General features: G+C 38.0%; 1 protein-coding gene, 1 long non-coding RNA gene and 1 pseudogene across 2 annotated transcripts; 1 reads left to right on the top strand and 2 right to left on the bottom strand.

The window, feature by feature from the left end:
• The window catches only part of LOC132886016 (B-cell receptor CD22-like), a 160,977-nt pseudogene that overhangs the window by 74,345 nt on the left and 70,638 nt on the right, over positions 1 to 15,994 (bottom strand).
• On the bottom strand, positions 589 to 4,660 carry LOC132882180 (uncharacterized). Its single transcript, XM_060915468.1, has 8 exons — positions 4,328 to 4,660; positions 3,045 to 3,193; positions 2,567 to 2,777; positions 2,248 to 2,327; positions 1,730 to 1,804; positions 1,397 to 1,456; positions 993 to 1,206; positions 589 to 736 (listed from the first exon to the last, which is right to left on the bottom strand). Exons 1-8 carry the CDS (start codon positions 4,521 to 4,523, stop codon positions 642 to 644), a joined length of 1,080 nt encoding a protein of 359 aa, XP_060771451.1. The 5' UTR covers positions 4,524 to 4,660; the 3' UTR covers positions 589 to 641.
• Positions 5,496 to 7,186, top strand: LOC132882317 (uncharacterized). Its single transcript, XR_009654190.1, has 3 exons — positions 5,496 to 5,549; positions 6,285 to 6,359; positions 6,702 to 7,186. It is a non-coding gene; the product is annotated as an uncharacterized LOC132882317 (long non-coding RNA).

Raw genomic sequence — 15,994 nt, 5'->3', positions numbered from 1 at the left:
TCTATAAAATTTCTAAATTAAATTTTATAGAATTTTTATAGAGTTTTAATAGAAATTTTATAGAGTTTTAATAGAAATTTTATAGAGTTTTAATAGAAATTTTATAGAGTTTTAATAGAATTTTTATAGAGTTTTAATAGGATTTTTTTATAGAGTTTTAATAGAATTTTTATAGAGTTTTAATAGGATTTTTTATAGAGTTTTAATAGGATTTTTATAGAGTTTTAATAGGATTTTTTATAGAGTTTTAATAGAAATGTTATAGAGATTATACATAGAAATCTTATAGAATTCCTATGGAAAGTCAACAGAATTTAACGAAGTTTCTATAGAATTCTTTATAGAGTACTGTGAAAATCTCTACAGCAATTTCTATAGAGACTATAGCAATTTCTATAGAGATTGCTATAGTTATTGAAGTCACCTGCATATACTCGAAGACCTACCCATGAAAATACAGTGAGCAACTAAAAAAGCTATCAAAGGCGGAAAACATAAGGATGCAAGGTGCCATAGAATTCAGGACATCCTACCAAATCACTCTTAACTTCCAAAATGCCAGACCCTGGTACAGTATGACAAAAGCGCTTCTTGCTGAAAGTATTGAAATTTATTAGTTTTATCCTACTAGTACATGTAAGCTAGTTTGCTGCCTTTTTTGTTATTTCCTTTAGCTTGTTGGCAAGAGACATCTTTATAGTTGCTGGAGGGCATCCAAATTTACGGCATGCAAGATCTGAAACAAAAAATGGGATTTTGAAATTTAAAAAAGGAAATACAATTAATGCATTGCTAATCTATTATCAATAACACTTGAGCTATGAGAAAGCAATTCTAACAGTGCAAAAATGAGTAAATGACTTTTTAAATACTGTGCACTACATGAACATCTAAAAATTCAGGAATTTACAGATATGGCTACTAGCTCCATGAATGCACTGTCAATTCTGGCCTTTATTATACAACTGATAGAATATACAAAGACCACTTACCAACAACTGCCTCCACTTTAGTTGGGTCAAGGGCAGGCTTCTGATCCTGGTCTTTAAAGGCATTTGATTTTCTGCCTGTCAGACTTTTCCCAACAAGCTCTGCATCGGTAAAAATGGTCTTTAATAGTCTTCTGGCATATGTTGAACCCGACTTCACTGATGACAAAGCCATCAGGCTAGTTTTCTCAACCAGCACACCTCGTCCAATGTCAACCTGAGGACACAATGATTCAAAATTGATTAATATGCAAATGTATTATAATAGGTAAAATCCATGGTTTCATACACCTTTTCGACGTGATGACAACATCCCTTCAAAATGCCTTAATCAAACCTTCAAAGTCTTGCTGCATTATTAATACTACTGGAGAAAATTAGATTAAACCCCTCTTCATTCATCATACCTTTGTGGTTTCTTTGACTCTGCCAGGGGTGGCTGGTAGGCCATCATTTACATCTAATTGCTGTAAAAGGATAAACATGCACAGTATAGTTAAAAGTATCAATCAAATTTCAAATAATATATCCTCCCAAAAAAAAAAAAAAATCACTGACACCAGTCACTTTCCACATCAATTAGTATTCTCCCAAATAATATGAAATGAGTCAGTATGATGACATGACAGCTGTGCCATACTGAAATCTGCAGCCTGGCCAGTTCTCAAGCCTAGCTGAATTTAGTCAGTGACATGAATGGCAAAATTGACAATATTTGCTGGTAGAAGTCCTAAACTCACCTTCGTTCCTTCTTTTTCAATTGCAGAGGTAGGAGTTACCGGTGCAGTTATCGGCCTAAGTCCTATATTTGGGTTCTGAAATTGAATAACAAACATTTTTAGATGTAATGCTTTTCCTGTATTACAGAGAATTTGAGGTTGGCACATTCCTTAAAAAATACCCTTTTTTACCAATTATGCATGATTTTTATTTTGTTGCCACCAAGGAGATTGTAGGATGATAGAAACCGGGTGACTCCACTTGATGAAGCTGTCGAGACTAAACGACAAAGCTCGAGAAATGAAATAAATAAGTGGGTCCTAAAGAAGCTGAATCCTTGTCAAAATTATTCCATGACTAAAAACGCTCTTATAATGTAAATCCCTCTCTCATAGTGTTTGTAGGGTTGGAGGGCCATTAAATAAAGAATAGAAAGCCTTGCCTAGCTTTATGCCTAACAAATTGAACAGAATGGACAAAAATTCTTCTATCCACAAGTAGGTGGTTATAGCATCTTGTGTGAATGCCATTGTCTTACCTGTGACTCTGCTTGGCCAACCTCTTTTGTTTTACTTTCCCTAATGAGCATTTTAAGGTTGTCTACTAGAGATCTTGCATCTGTGTGATAGGAGAGGTAGACAATGCATCAACACTTTGAATGATCAGTTCATACCCTATGCATTTAACTTGAAATTGACAAGACTTTGTCCATTATTTCAATGAATTTTTACTGATACTTTTAGCATTCTGCCTATAAAACAGCAAGAAAGATCTCAGAATTGGGGATCGATATTTGCATAGGAAGAGAAATGAAGAGAAGCCCATTTTTTCTGAGGTTAAAAATCCCACAAACTAACCTGTAACTTGCTTGTAGTGCTCAATCTCAGCTTCTAATCTGTTTATTTTTTCTTTTGCCAACTTGTATTTTTCTTTAAGCTTTGGCAATTTTTTGCAGCCTTGGCAACCGTTTTCTTCAGAACTGTCAGTGTCTTCTATTGCTGATGTTGAAATTAGGATTTCTTCATCACTAACCTTCTTTCTCTTGACTTTTCTCTTCTCATTGGCATCCTGTAAAATACAAGAGAAATTTTTGTTTCAGAAAAAAATAATTTCCTTTTAAATTGGAATAAATGTGCAGCAGTTACAGATGGTATCAGAATAAATTGACAGATAATTGATTCTAAGCAGACACTGCATCTTTCATCTAGCAAACATTGAAGACAGGCCTTCCTCGGAAGCCGATTGCAATTTAAGCCCTTTAAAAAGATATAGCAACTGATACCTTAGAGACTAAAAGACAAAAATGGACAATGGCTTTTTATTATATGTACTTACTGAAGAAGTGCTTTCACTTTCTGACAATTCATCAGCCATCCTTTTATTTGCACACCGCAAACTTTTTCCATTCTTCCTACCAACTTCCATGGCAGCCTCGTAATTCTTAACTTGTTCGGTACGCTTGGCTTCCATAGCCTTATCTTTACCTATGATACAAAACATAATGTAATGTAACATTTGAGAACAATACTCTTCAATTACCAGGTGACAAAATAGAAGCATCTACAATATTATTATAATGTATGAAATCAGCCATGTCCAACACATAACTGGTAGGCAATTTTACATGCTTTTTTATTTAATATTACGTTACAACATGGACAGCCTCAGGGGCGTAGGCAGGGGGGGTTCAAGGGGTTTGTCCGAACCCCCCACTTAATAATCAAAAAGTAATTTAAAAAAATCAATGAGCCCTTCAAAAAATTAGAGAGATTAACTAGACTGACTACTGTCTAGTCAAACAAGAACAGCAATGTGATATAAGTAGGGTCATTTTAAGGTCTTAGGCATTTATGGACCATGATGTAGAAACATTGGTTGCATTTGGATAATAAAACTTGCTCTGATATCTGATATTGCCTAGTTATAGGCCTATATTTTTTCTTTCCCTGCACCTGGGCCTGGATTTGACCCCCCCCCCTCAAAAAATCCTGCCTACGCCCCTGAGCCTTGCCCTTCTTGGTCATATCATCGACATCATCATTACTTAGATTATAGTCTGAGACCTTGCCGGGTTGTTTTTTTTCAATGCCCTCATCCTCAACAGATTTTTACAAACCAATACTTTTCTGAATCTGGAGATTGCATCGTATTAGCAGTATAAGAACTGGGAGTCTGGGATGTTTCAGATTCTAAAATGATAGGAAAGGGAAATTCAACATCTCAAGTTTTGCCCACATTTTCTGCTTAAACATGTTAAACTGCACTCTCCCATTCAAACTCCAATAAAAGTTGAATTTTTAACTTCTGAATTCATATAAAGTGTTACATTTCTAAAAACACAATGAGGTCTAAGGATTCAGAAAAATGTTGGTTGAGTGAATTTGTTTCAAAAATAAGGAAGTTATCACAGAAAAACAACCCGGCAAGGTTTCGTCAAACAGACTATAGGCCTAGAAATAGGATGCTATCATTTTATCATATAATTAAATTTTTTTATCATTAGGCCTATTATTAATAATAATATTCATAAATCGTTTGCTATCGCCTGATTGCTATGATAAAAACATATTTTTATTTTATAATGAATGCGACATGTGCAGCTAGGCTTATTTTCTTACCAAAATCCAAGACTTTAGCTGGCGCTGTCTCTCCATTCCAAGGCACATCATAGATGTTCCCGACTGCTGACTGAAGCTTCTTTCCAAGGGCCATTAACTTTAACTCGGCACCACACTTTCCCACTTCTATTACATCCCATTGTGGTGGATCTTCAATCCATTGTAAGAGTAACCATGTTGTGGTAGACGATGCCATTCTCTCGGATCCACTTGATTTCCCACTGGGCACTGTATTATCACACTTTTCAAAAGATTCTTTAGAATATTTGTAATGCGCGCTTTTACCTTCCTGAGCTATTGACACACGTGGTGGTCAAACCAGTTATAACCGGATATAGCAGCAGCGGTTCTTAGTCCTGATTGGTGCTTATTTACAATAACAGTGTATAAAGTGTCTAGTATTGTTATAGAAAATACAAATATCTATGAGGGACATTATTTTAATGTTATAAGCTATCTTGATTTGTCAAACTCAATCAGTATTCGAGTTATTTATTTTCTGCATTTCCGGTCCTGCATTCCAAGATGGCAGCCGCTATCCCATGTCCCACGCTACACTGAGGAGTATCTAATCAATAAGTACTGCGAAGAAATAACCAGTTTGAAGTTCATATAGTGATAATCAGAAGAGGAAATGAGCAAAAGGAAAAGGTACCACTCTAGTTTTGAGTCTTTAGATTTCGCTAAAATGTCAGGAAATGCCGATGAATGTGGCCATGATGGACGCGGTGGTGATTGTATTAGTAATCATGGTGCATCATCATCTCTTTCTAATGAAAGTAGTAAGTCATCATTGTTCACGGACACAAGTTTTTCGTCTGACTGCAATGACGGTATAAGCGAAAGGACTGGCTCAGTGGTATCATCGCAAACATCTCTGACATCAAACGACAGTGAGTACTCTTTTGGACAGGATGATGAACTTCTAGGCTTACCCCAACACGACCGTGTCCGTGATGTGGAAAATAAAGTCAAAGATGGAGATGAAGTTGTTCCCAAAAATAATGAAGTGTTAAGAGGTAAGCACTAACATAATCAGAGTCAGTTGGATTGTGAAATTCACCAATTTCTCCCACCCAGTATTTAGATATCTTGTGTCTGATCAAAATAATAAAAGAGTAATAATAAATATTTCATTGCAGGTGAAGAGGGCAATGGATCGACAGATGGTGAAAGTCAAAGTGAAGTGTCTCTCTCTTCTACCAGTCATTCGACCCCTGAGGTGAGTTGCATTTTCCTATGGTTCTTGAAATAGAGATAAGTTAATATGACAAAAATCAGCTTGTTACTTTTGGTATTTTTGGAGAGGATACATGTAGGGTAAAAAGTTGGAGGATTGGCTTCTTAAGATGCTAAACCCATTTTGAATAGATATTAAGAGCCCAAATAGAAAATAGACATACCCGTACTAAAGTTGTTTATTAATTATTTAGAAATGAAAATAAATTAAACAGTTCACTGGATTGTATAGTTTTTATCCACGACGTTTCAAGCGATATCCATCACTTCATCAGGTGAAAGTTTGTATGATACTGGAAATATTCAGTTGCGTCATCCATATGACGTCATTGATTGCGTAGACCTGTCCTGGGTAATCCTATCTTATGTTGCAGTGCTGTATCCCATGTTCTAGATAATTTAAACCTTAAACCTCCATTCCGATTCAGTTTCGGGCAAAGTGCTCTTTCATAAACTGCTTCTTTTACTCCCCTTTCAAACCATCGTGACTCCCTGTCTAGTATGGAAACATTTTTTAATGTAAACGAATGTCCTGTAATGTCTGTGTGATTCGAAAACTGCTGAATTTTGTCCTGAGGAGTTGTAGCTCTTATGTTGTCGCTTGAAACGTCGTGGACTTAAAACTACAATCCAGTGAACTGTTTAATTTATTTTCATTTCTATATATTTAACCTGGATGTCTGATAATATTCATAAATTTATTAATTATTGTTTACAGAATCTTGAAAATGGTGAACTCGATCAATATGAAAGATATAATGATGAAGAACTGGCTGAGAGACTTAATGATTTGGTGAGTACAAAAATGTAAAATGAGTTGAGGACTTCCAATTGGGTCGTCCCGGTCTATGGATTGAAATTTGTGAGTGACATAATTAAGGATATTTCATTGTAGGAATTAAACTAATGATTTGTCAAGACTCGGCTGGTGGTGATTTGGGCCAATTAACAATTTATTTCCTCTTCTGCAGTAGTGGTGAACCAGTTGTATAATGATAATATCACGCTGCATGATTTGACCCCTTCACAAATTTTAAGTCAAATCTTGAAGGAATTATGGTAGACAGACTGAATGGCCAAAAAACAATATGTACATACAGATTTGCTCACACCGTATATTATTTTATATCTTCAGGATCAGAACCTCTATGATGGGTGCCAAATAACAAGGCGAGAGAGTATTCTACTCATAATGGGACACATCATAAGGAATCATGTGAGTGGAACAGCTCTGCAGAGCCTACTGACAGTCTTGGAGGCACATTTACCAGCTGGAACTGTATTCCCTGCTTCCCAATATCTTTTTATGAAGAACTTTAAAAACAGTGACATCACTCTAAGATTTCACTCATACTGCCCTTCTTGTATAACCTACATTGGAAGTAATGATATGTGGTGTGAAAATTGTGACACAAATGTGTCTGTAAGTGACTGCATAGATAATGGCAATTATTTTATAACATTTGATGTTAAAGATCAATTGTTATCTATGCTACAGAATGAAGATATTTGTAAACACCTACAAATTGGGGCAAAAAGGGGACTTTGTGATTCCTATGGAGGTCGATTATATCGTAAACTCCCTCTCGAGAATGATGACATTACTGTTTCATTCAACACAGATGGTGTTCAAGTATTTGTTTCATCAAGGTATTCAATATGGCCATTGCAGGTAATGGTTAATGAGTTACCTTATGCTATAAGAAGGAAAAACATTTTTCTTGGTGGCTTATGGTTTGGTGACTCTAAACCTGACATGAATACCTTCCTCAAACCTTTTGTCACTGAAATGAATACACTATCAGATACTGGCTTTAAGTGGGGTACAGAAAATGACAGCCACACCAGTAGGGTGTTTGTAACAACATGCTCTTGTGACTCAGTAGCTCGCTGTCTTGTACAAAATGTGACACAGTTCAATGGTTGGTGTGGGTGTAATTGATGTTTGTCACAAGGTGAAGTAGTTTCAGTTGGTAGAGGGCATGCAAGGGTTTATAGTATGGAGAAACAACTAACAGTTAAGAGGAATAAAACTTCTCACATAGAACATGCGAGAACAGCTGTTCAGCAGGACAAACCTTGTATGGGTGTCAAAGGTCCATCAATCTTGTTTCTTTTAATGTATTTTGACATTGTAAACAATTTTGTTGTTGACTATATGCACTCTGTATGTTTGGGTGTTGCACGCCAGGTAGCAGGTCTATGGCTTGACAGTTCAAATCATGCCAAAAATTTCTACATTGGTAACTCCATAAAACACCTTAGTGACCGCCTTCAATGTATAAGACCACCAAAGGAAATCACACGTATTCCTGGTGCCTTGCAACACAGAAAAAGTTGGAAAGCTAGTGAATGGAGAGCATGGCTTCTCCATTATTCCTGTGTTGTGACAGTTGGGTTCCTAGGTAAACAATACCATGATCATTGGATGACACTTGTAACAGCTATGCATTTGTTGCTTGCAGACAAACTAGATGATGAATCTTTTCACCTATGTGAATCATTACTCATAGATTTTGTAGTTAAATTTCAACAGCTTTATGGAAAAGAGTGTATGACTTACAATGTCCATCAGTTGCTCCATGTAATGGATTGTGTGAAAAACTGGGGACAGCTCTGGGTGTATTCAACTTTTCCTTTTGAGAGCATGAATGGAAAGCTCACAAAAATGTTTCATGGCACAACTTGTGTGCATAAGCAGATATCAGAAAAGTTTATGTTGATTAAGTCATTACCATCATTATCAATTGGGGCCTTTACCAATAGCCCTAACCTTTTAAGCTTTTTCCAAAAAAATGTGTATGGTTTTGCTAAGGGTATTAAAGAGGCATATAATGAGACTGTATGTATTTTAGGCCTGCCTGTCAGACTTGCCCTCAACTTTGAACAGCTATGTTCATTGTATAATATTGGTGTAACATTAAAAGATAGAACTGTCCAGGCATACCCACGATTAGTTCTTCAGAATGGTTTATATTTCGTATCTGAACAGTTAAAGCATAAGAAACAAGAAAGAAATAATTCCTGCTTTCACTTAAGAGATGGTCAGATTGGGACCCTGCAGTTAGTGGTTGCAGTGTGTAAAAATGAATGTGAAGATGATATATGTAACTGTAAAAAAGAATTGTACTGTATATTTCGATGTTTAACATCTACTCGAATAATGTTTCAGTTAAATACAGGTATATATAAAGTTAAGGGGCATCAAATTAGAGAGGTTGAACTCACTAATGAATTGATAGCATGTAATTTATCTGATATAGCAAATAAGTATATTTACATGAAAATACAAAGAAAGACGTTTGTTTCACTTCTTCCAAATGCCATTGAGCTTGACTGAAAATTAATGTATAGCGTATATCAGCGTTTATTTTGGAAGTACATTTATTAAATTGTCTTAAACTGTAATTTACATTTGGATCAATTGAGTTGTTGATCAGAAGTGTTATTATGTGAGATAAATAAAATAAAGAACATTTTTACTGGAGATAAGTACTGAAGTTGTTCTTTGGATGCAAGGCCTTTTGTCTCAGACTGGAATTTCTGTAGGGTCTTTAAAATCCACCAAATTGTGTTTTTATGGAAATAACCATTATGAAATTTATAAAATTCTGTTGGCCCTAATAAAGTACAGCTTCTATAGAACTCTGTATCAATTCTATAGAAATCGTTTTCTATAGACTACTATTTATATAGAATTCTGTTGAGACTCTATAGAAGCTGTTTTCTATAGAGTACAACTTCTATAGAATTTATACTATTTCTATACAACTTCTATTGAAACTATTTTCTATAGAGTATTAGTTCTATAGCGTTCTATAGAGATTGTATAGAAAGAGGGGTTTATATAGGATTTTCTATAGAGTTTCTATAGAATTCTAAAAAACATTTTGACAAGGGTAGAGGAGCTACATTATCTAAAGTATGGCGGAATGTTGACTCTAAGCATTCAGTTGCCTGATCGAGTTCTGCAGGGGCTGACAGTGACCCAATCAAAGTTAACAGCTCTGGGAGATCATTTATAAAGCTCTGTGCAGTAGTTGACGTGAAAGTACGTTTAATACAGTAGCGTGGTGAGGTGCATATATTATTACTCAGACATATTTTGAATGAGATGAGACAATGATCTGAGATAACTTCAGACTGTGGAAGTATGACTATATTGTCTACGTTTAATCTGAATGTTAGTATTAGATCAAGGGTGTGACCACCATTATGGGTCGGTCCTATGACATTCTGCTTAATCCCGACTGAATCTAAGATGGACACAAACGCTGTTTTTAAAGGGTCTTCTGGGTTATCAAAGTGAATATTAAAATCTCCGACACTAAAGCTTTGTCTAAGGAAATAACCAAATCTGAGATAAAATCTGCAAATTCAGAAAGAAACTCAGAATATGGCCCCGGGGGCCTGTAAATAATAAGCAATGGAATTAACTGGGTAGACTTATTTTTCAAGGCTACATACATTATATGAGTATGAAGAACTTCAAATGTATTAAATTTATAACCAGGTTTGTGTGTTACACCTAGATAATCGTTATAAATAACCGCGACGCCTCCTCCTCTGCCAGTTAGACGAGGCTGGTGTATATAACTGTATCCAGGAGGACTCGCTTCATTTAATGCTATATATTCATTTGGCTTAATCCATGTTTCTGTTAAACACAGTACATTAAACTCCTGATCAGTAATGAGTTCATTAACCATTAGCGCTTTAGATGTAAGAGATCTAATATTTAATAGCCCCACCTTTAGATCAAAGGTGCTGGCAGCAGCTGTACAGTCAGTCTGATCTAATTTTATATTGATTAGGTTACTGGAACAAACTCTCTGAAAATTTCTACCTTTTTGTTGAGCTCGGGGAACAGACACAGTCTCGATGTAGTGGGCCCTGAGTGACGACTCTGTGCAGCTAGCAGACAGTCGGTTTAGCCTGTTCGTCTGCTCCCTGGCCTTGGCTCTGGATTGTCAGAAATTAACTAGGCCTGTTCTGAGACTATGACCTATGCTGCAGGAAATGAGAGCAGCACCTTCCCGAGTGGGATGGATACCGTCCCGCCCTAACAGGCCAGCAGTGCCCTCAAAATTAGCCCAATTATCTATAAATCCCACACTGTTTTCAGAGCACCACCTGGACAGCCAGCAGTTCAGCGACCATAACCTGCTGTAAGCTACATCGCCACGCCGCATTGGGATGGGGCCAGAGCATACTACAGCATCGGACATCGCCTTCGCTAATTTAAACACCTCTACAAAGTTACTCTTAGTAACCTCAGACTGACGAAGGCGTATATCATTAGCTCCTGCATGGATAACTATCTTTGAGAACCTGTGCTTGCCTAGGACCCTAAGATTACCTGCTATGTCCGGCGCCCTGGCTCCCGGTATACACCTGACTAAAGCTGCTGGTGCCCCTAAAGGCTGAGCTAATTTCACGTGCCGTATGATAGAGTCCCCTATAACCAGAGCTCTTTCAGGTTTCTCAGTGGGTGCATCACTAAGGAGAGCAAACCTGTTCGACACGTGACGTGGAGAGGAGTGGTGCTCCCGTGGGCGAGCCTCAGCGGTAGCTTTGGCTCTACGCTTATGCCGCCGAGCCGTCACCCATTCGCCCCGCTGTAAGGGCTCTAATGCCGGAGTTGGGGGATTGCTAACTCCACCTAGGGCGTCCAGACTTTCCCTAACAGAAACTACACTGTTCTCACGCTCACTAACCTGCTCTAAAGCCTGGACACGCGCTTCTAGCACTGAAATCTTCTCCGTCAGAGAGCTAACTAATCTGCACTTATCACAAGTAAAGCTAATAGAGCTATCGCTAGTGACGGAGGAAGAATGACTAAACATCCTGCACTCAGCACACTGAACAGGCTGAAGGTGTGCCATGATGAAAAGATTCACGTACCTTAAATGAAGATCTGTTGATATTAAAGCAGATCAGATCCCTTTCTTATTTGTTTAATCTGGGCATGTGCTCTGCCAAGCACCTGTAAAAAATGGAGTATAACGTGTATGTCAAAATATAAAGTTGTGGTAGAAATGTGATCAGGTGCCTGGACTGCTTCATTTTACGATTAGATTTATTGCTACATTCTTACAACATAAAAAGGTACAGGAACTTGAGGCTTGGTTGGAAAAACACTCTGCAATGGAACAGTGACCCAAAGCTAAACACATAACTGGTCTAGTCAGCTAACGTGTTGGTCAAGTCAAAATGTGGACTTTTTGACTTATCACAATCTTTGAAGAACCACTACATCAATCATCCAGATACAAAACAGGAGCACATTACCACATGAGAAAGAAGCTGCTGAAAGAGCAGCAATCTGTTGGTCTCATTGGTTGGAACTGGGCAGTACCAATTCAGGCAAAGTTCCCTTATTTGTGATGACTCCTCCTCAGTCCATCGTTCTTTCATAACCTAGGGATGAAGGCTCATCAACATAAACAGGTTTTGAACATGAAACGTAAAATTATGGTATGATGGGCTACAACTTTTTCACTCACCAGACTGATGGTTTCCCAGTGTTCTACATCAGAACAGTCTTCTAGACAGAGTTTTGATGCCGCCATCTCCTTTGTGGAATATATCAAGGCATCCACCACTGCTGGACTAAGTCCTGACAGTGTAGGACCGCCATGTATCACAGAATGACCAATCATCCTTCCAGCCATCACAAGCAAGTCACTTTCAAGGAGGGATGTAGATAAGACGGGCATGAGGTGGTCAGTTTGTCCTTCAAGCAATGTAGTCACGGCTGCATTTCCTAGGAAGCACAAATCAACTCAATGTATGGTCAACTCAACGATTTCTGATGTGCCAATGTTCACCAGGGATGTGAGGGACTTAATAAACAGTACATCTATTACAGTGGTAAGACATCCACATACGTGACAACTGGGTTACACTTCAGTGGTACCATCATGTGGCCGATTTACAAAAGTACAAACCTAAGTTCAGCTTAAATCCATGTTTCAGCTTGGAAATGGCTGATGACAGAATGTGTCTTGTGACCCCCACACCAATGGCTGCATCCCCTAGAATGAAACATAATTCACAGTGTGGGCATAGATTAATTGAATTTCAGCTGTAAACTTTACTTCTCCTCATTTCCTTTAGTTCCCAAGCAAGTGTGACAATTTCAGACTATTGTGAATATCATTGTGAATATCAATATTCTGTTAAGTTGTTGCCTCTGTCAATGTATACCTATAATACGGCAGTGGAATGGTGCTGCCCACTGGCTTTTGGCACGATCAGTTTTGTAAAAAGAAATGAGGGCGATGTCCCGATCTTCATCATCCTCCATTGCATTCAGGGTAAGCATCAGAGGTGGCTGATTCACCCCTCCTTGCCTCAGCTCTTCAAGAAACAGCTGCATAGCTTTCTGTGGGGTGTCTGCTGTTTTCCATGACATCAATGAAGCTAAAATGGAATTTGAGCAATTATAATGACAGTGATCATGTAATATACCATGCCAAGCACATTTTCATGTGTGAACTTTTTTGTTACCTGTTTCAACTGGTACTAGTGGAGATCTGTCCACAACATATCCAGATGATGTACCTGGCGCATCTATATCTGGTTGCAAAGGCCATGAAGGACCTGGGCCATTCACGTTCTCCTTTACAGGCTCTCTGTATGCCCTTTCATCAACAGAACATTAAAAAAACATCTAAGGCATGCTCACAAATAGCTTTCACAATCAAGCAGAGTTGTAATAATTTTAGTTCAGGTAAAGGTAAATGTCATTAAACAGATATAGTTTTTACTTTACACATGGAAATATTTCATAATAAAGTTATATTTACCTTTCTGCACACTCACTGCCATGGTTAGCCAGCACAGATATAGGGAATTCTTTTTGGCAAATTGGATACACCTACACAGAACACAGCATCAGAAGGAAACCCATAAACTTAGAAGTGCACATCAGTAACTAATTTGCCTCAAGTAAAATGGTTCAAATGAGGGTACATTTACCCCTTGTTCCTCTGTATCATCTTCTATGACCACCTCATCATCTTGCACCTGTAGTTTTAATTTAGTAATTGGTTAATTAATATAGCAGTCATACAATCATACTACTTCTATTAATGATTTACAATAGATACTGTATGCTCACTCACATTTACTGTTGGCTGGCAGTTTGCAGCATGGAGTGCCAACATTTGAAGAGGCATGGTGGCATTGCAAGTTAGACAGAGCACTTGTGGCATCCTCTCAAATTCAGCTGAATCATAGGGCAGTGGTTCCATGTCCAACTCCTCTTGCAAGGGAACCAGGAAAAGGTGATTTTTCCCATTGTTGGTTACAGCACGGAGCTGCTGTCCTGAATAACCCTCTGTGTCCATGGGAATAGCTGAGAGCTTCCTTTGGCCACAGCCACCTATGCCATACCATAAAATGAATCCAGGAATATTACAGGTCATTGTGGGATTACCTTTCAACACCCTAAGTTAATCGACCTAGGAAAGAAAGCAAAATGACACACCTGCTGCTTTGAAAAATATCCGTCTTCCTTCAAGAGGGTGGAATTTCTTGAACTCATTTTCTATCTGCGTCACAATCTAGGTATAGCCAAATCAAAATGAAGTTAGTTTCATATACATACAGGGATTACATTGAGCCTGGGCTGAGCCTTGGCACATAAGCTGCATTATGACATGAAAAACAAAACAGTTTTAAAGAATTAGCAAAGCAATGCGTTTTGTGTAGACCACCTGGTTTTCCTGATAGCAAGGCAACTTATTATTAAAACAGTTGCGATCAGAGACCTCCACATAGCAAATTCCATACATAAACTAAAATAACATACATCAGCATGTTTGCAGTCCTCTGTTAACGTCACCAGTCTTCTTCCTAGCCCTGCATGGGCTAACTCCAATTCTTTGGAGGATTTTGGAGTGTGAGTGGTGGGTCCAGGCAGGGCAAAAATCGTCAGGTTAATGGTCTTAGCTGGACTAGACCTTACAGAAGTAGAGAACCTGCCTTTCCCCCTCTTTGGCTCATGTTTTGTCTGGAACATATTTGGAAACTGCCTACAAAGGGGTCAAAAATAAAAGAAAGAAAAGGCCAATATTATAAAAATGGAAAACTAACATAGTTTTCTTTCATCTTATTGATCTATATCTATTGCTGTATTTTTCAATCCATCCTAGTGCAGGCCCCCAACATATTGGGCTTTATTTAGCCCATATCCAATGCTGGTCTCAGCTCATATTTGCACTGCCTTAACCTCTTTTTACCCTTTACCATACACACAATTATTAATTCTATTATTTAGTTTGTTACTTAGTAATTATCATCTTTAATTCATATCTTTATCTTATATTATACGTAACGTATCTTTTTAAAGCCTGATTCACTGTAGTGATGGAAGGGGTGGAGACTGGCGTGGCAGGTGTGTGAGTAGTGGCAGCGGCATTTGGTCTGGTAGTAACACTGGCAGCCTTTGACAAAGCATCTAGCAATCTTCGTGCCATCATCTCTACTGTTTCCTGCAAAATGTACATTCCCATTAAACCATGTCACCCACTTAGTTCATTAACGTAATAATTACACTTTTGGATAAAAAAAATGCACATAAGAATATGCAAAATAACTCAATTACATTTATGTCCTTTGACTTATTCAAAACGTGTCTTATAATCAAGTCAATACCCACTCTCTTTAAAATGTGCATCACCCCACTTAGTCACCTTGTCAGGTCTCCCCTGTCAGATCCTTATTTCATCTACCAAATACAGTAGCGACAGTGAGAAATTACTAGCTAAGTAGATAACCCCTAAAAGAACGGAGAGGGACACTTGTGAGCTGATATACGGCTCTGAGCTGAGCCAGACAACACTGCCACCTACTGGAGGGGGAAGGGCTGCAAGCCTCTGGCGTCTGGGTTGAGACCTTTGTGTGTGCGGATCGGATTGGAAAAGTGCGAAATGAATGTCTCAAAATTACGCAAGCGGACGCAAGGATTCATCTGCGCGTTGGGTGATCTGCAAATGCACATTCAACACTTCACACAAAGAATGTAGGAGTCGCAAATGAAATTTCAGTACAGATGCACATGCAAAACCTGATGCATGTCTACAAAATTGGTATGATTTATTTTACAAGTTTCCAAACATTTGAATAAATCAGTACACTTTTGTGCCAATCCCAATTTACAAGTCACGAATTTTGTACTTGCGTTTGTATATTATATCATTCGCGTGGATCACGGTGTCTGCGAGTACGGATAATAAAGAAACAAAAATCTCTGCATAGGAAGGCTACAGTAACTCAGTATGTGGTGGCCAGTGATTGAAAAGTGAAAATAAATTGCCTTTGACTCCCTCTAGTGGTAACTGTAGTCTAATTTTAATCCTGACCTCCTTCAGACTGTAATGGGTTTAACCAGAGGCCAGTAAATGGGATTTCTGCCTGTTT

The sequence above is a fragment of the Neoarius graeffei genome, chromosome 1 (assembly GCF_027579695.1).
Source record: "Neoarius graeffei isolate fNeoGra1 chromosome 1, fNeoGra1.pri, whole genome shotgun sequence".
Lineage (NCBI taxonomy): Eukaryota > Metazoa > Chordata > Actinopteri > Siluriformes > Ariidae > Neoarius > Neoarius graeffei.
Note: the sequence above shows the minus strand (reverse complement) of the source record. Positions and strands in the feature narration are given on the sequence as shown.

Coding starts and splice junctions, on each gene's coding strand:
- LOC132882180 (XM_060915468.1), bottom strand. CDS start 4,523: ATGGCATCGTCTACCACAACATGGTTACTCTTACAATGGATTGAAGAT. Junction 3,194..4,327: donor AGCTAAAGTCTTGGATTTTG/GTAAGAAAATAA, acceptor TTTGTATCATAG/GTAAAGATAAGGCTATGGAA. Junction 1,457..1,729: donor TTGAAAAAGAAGGAACGAAG/GTGAGTTTAGGA, acceptor ATCCTTTTACAG/CAATTAGATGTAAATGATGG.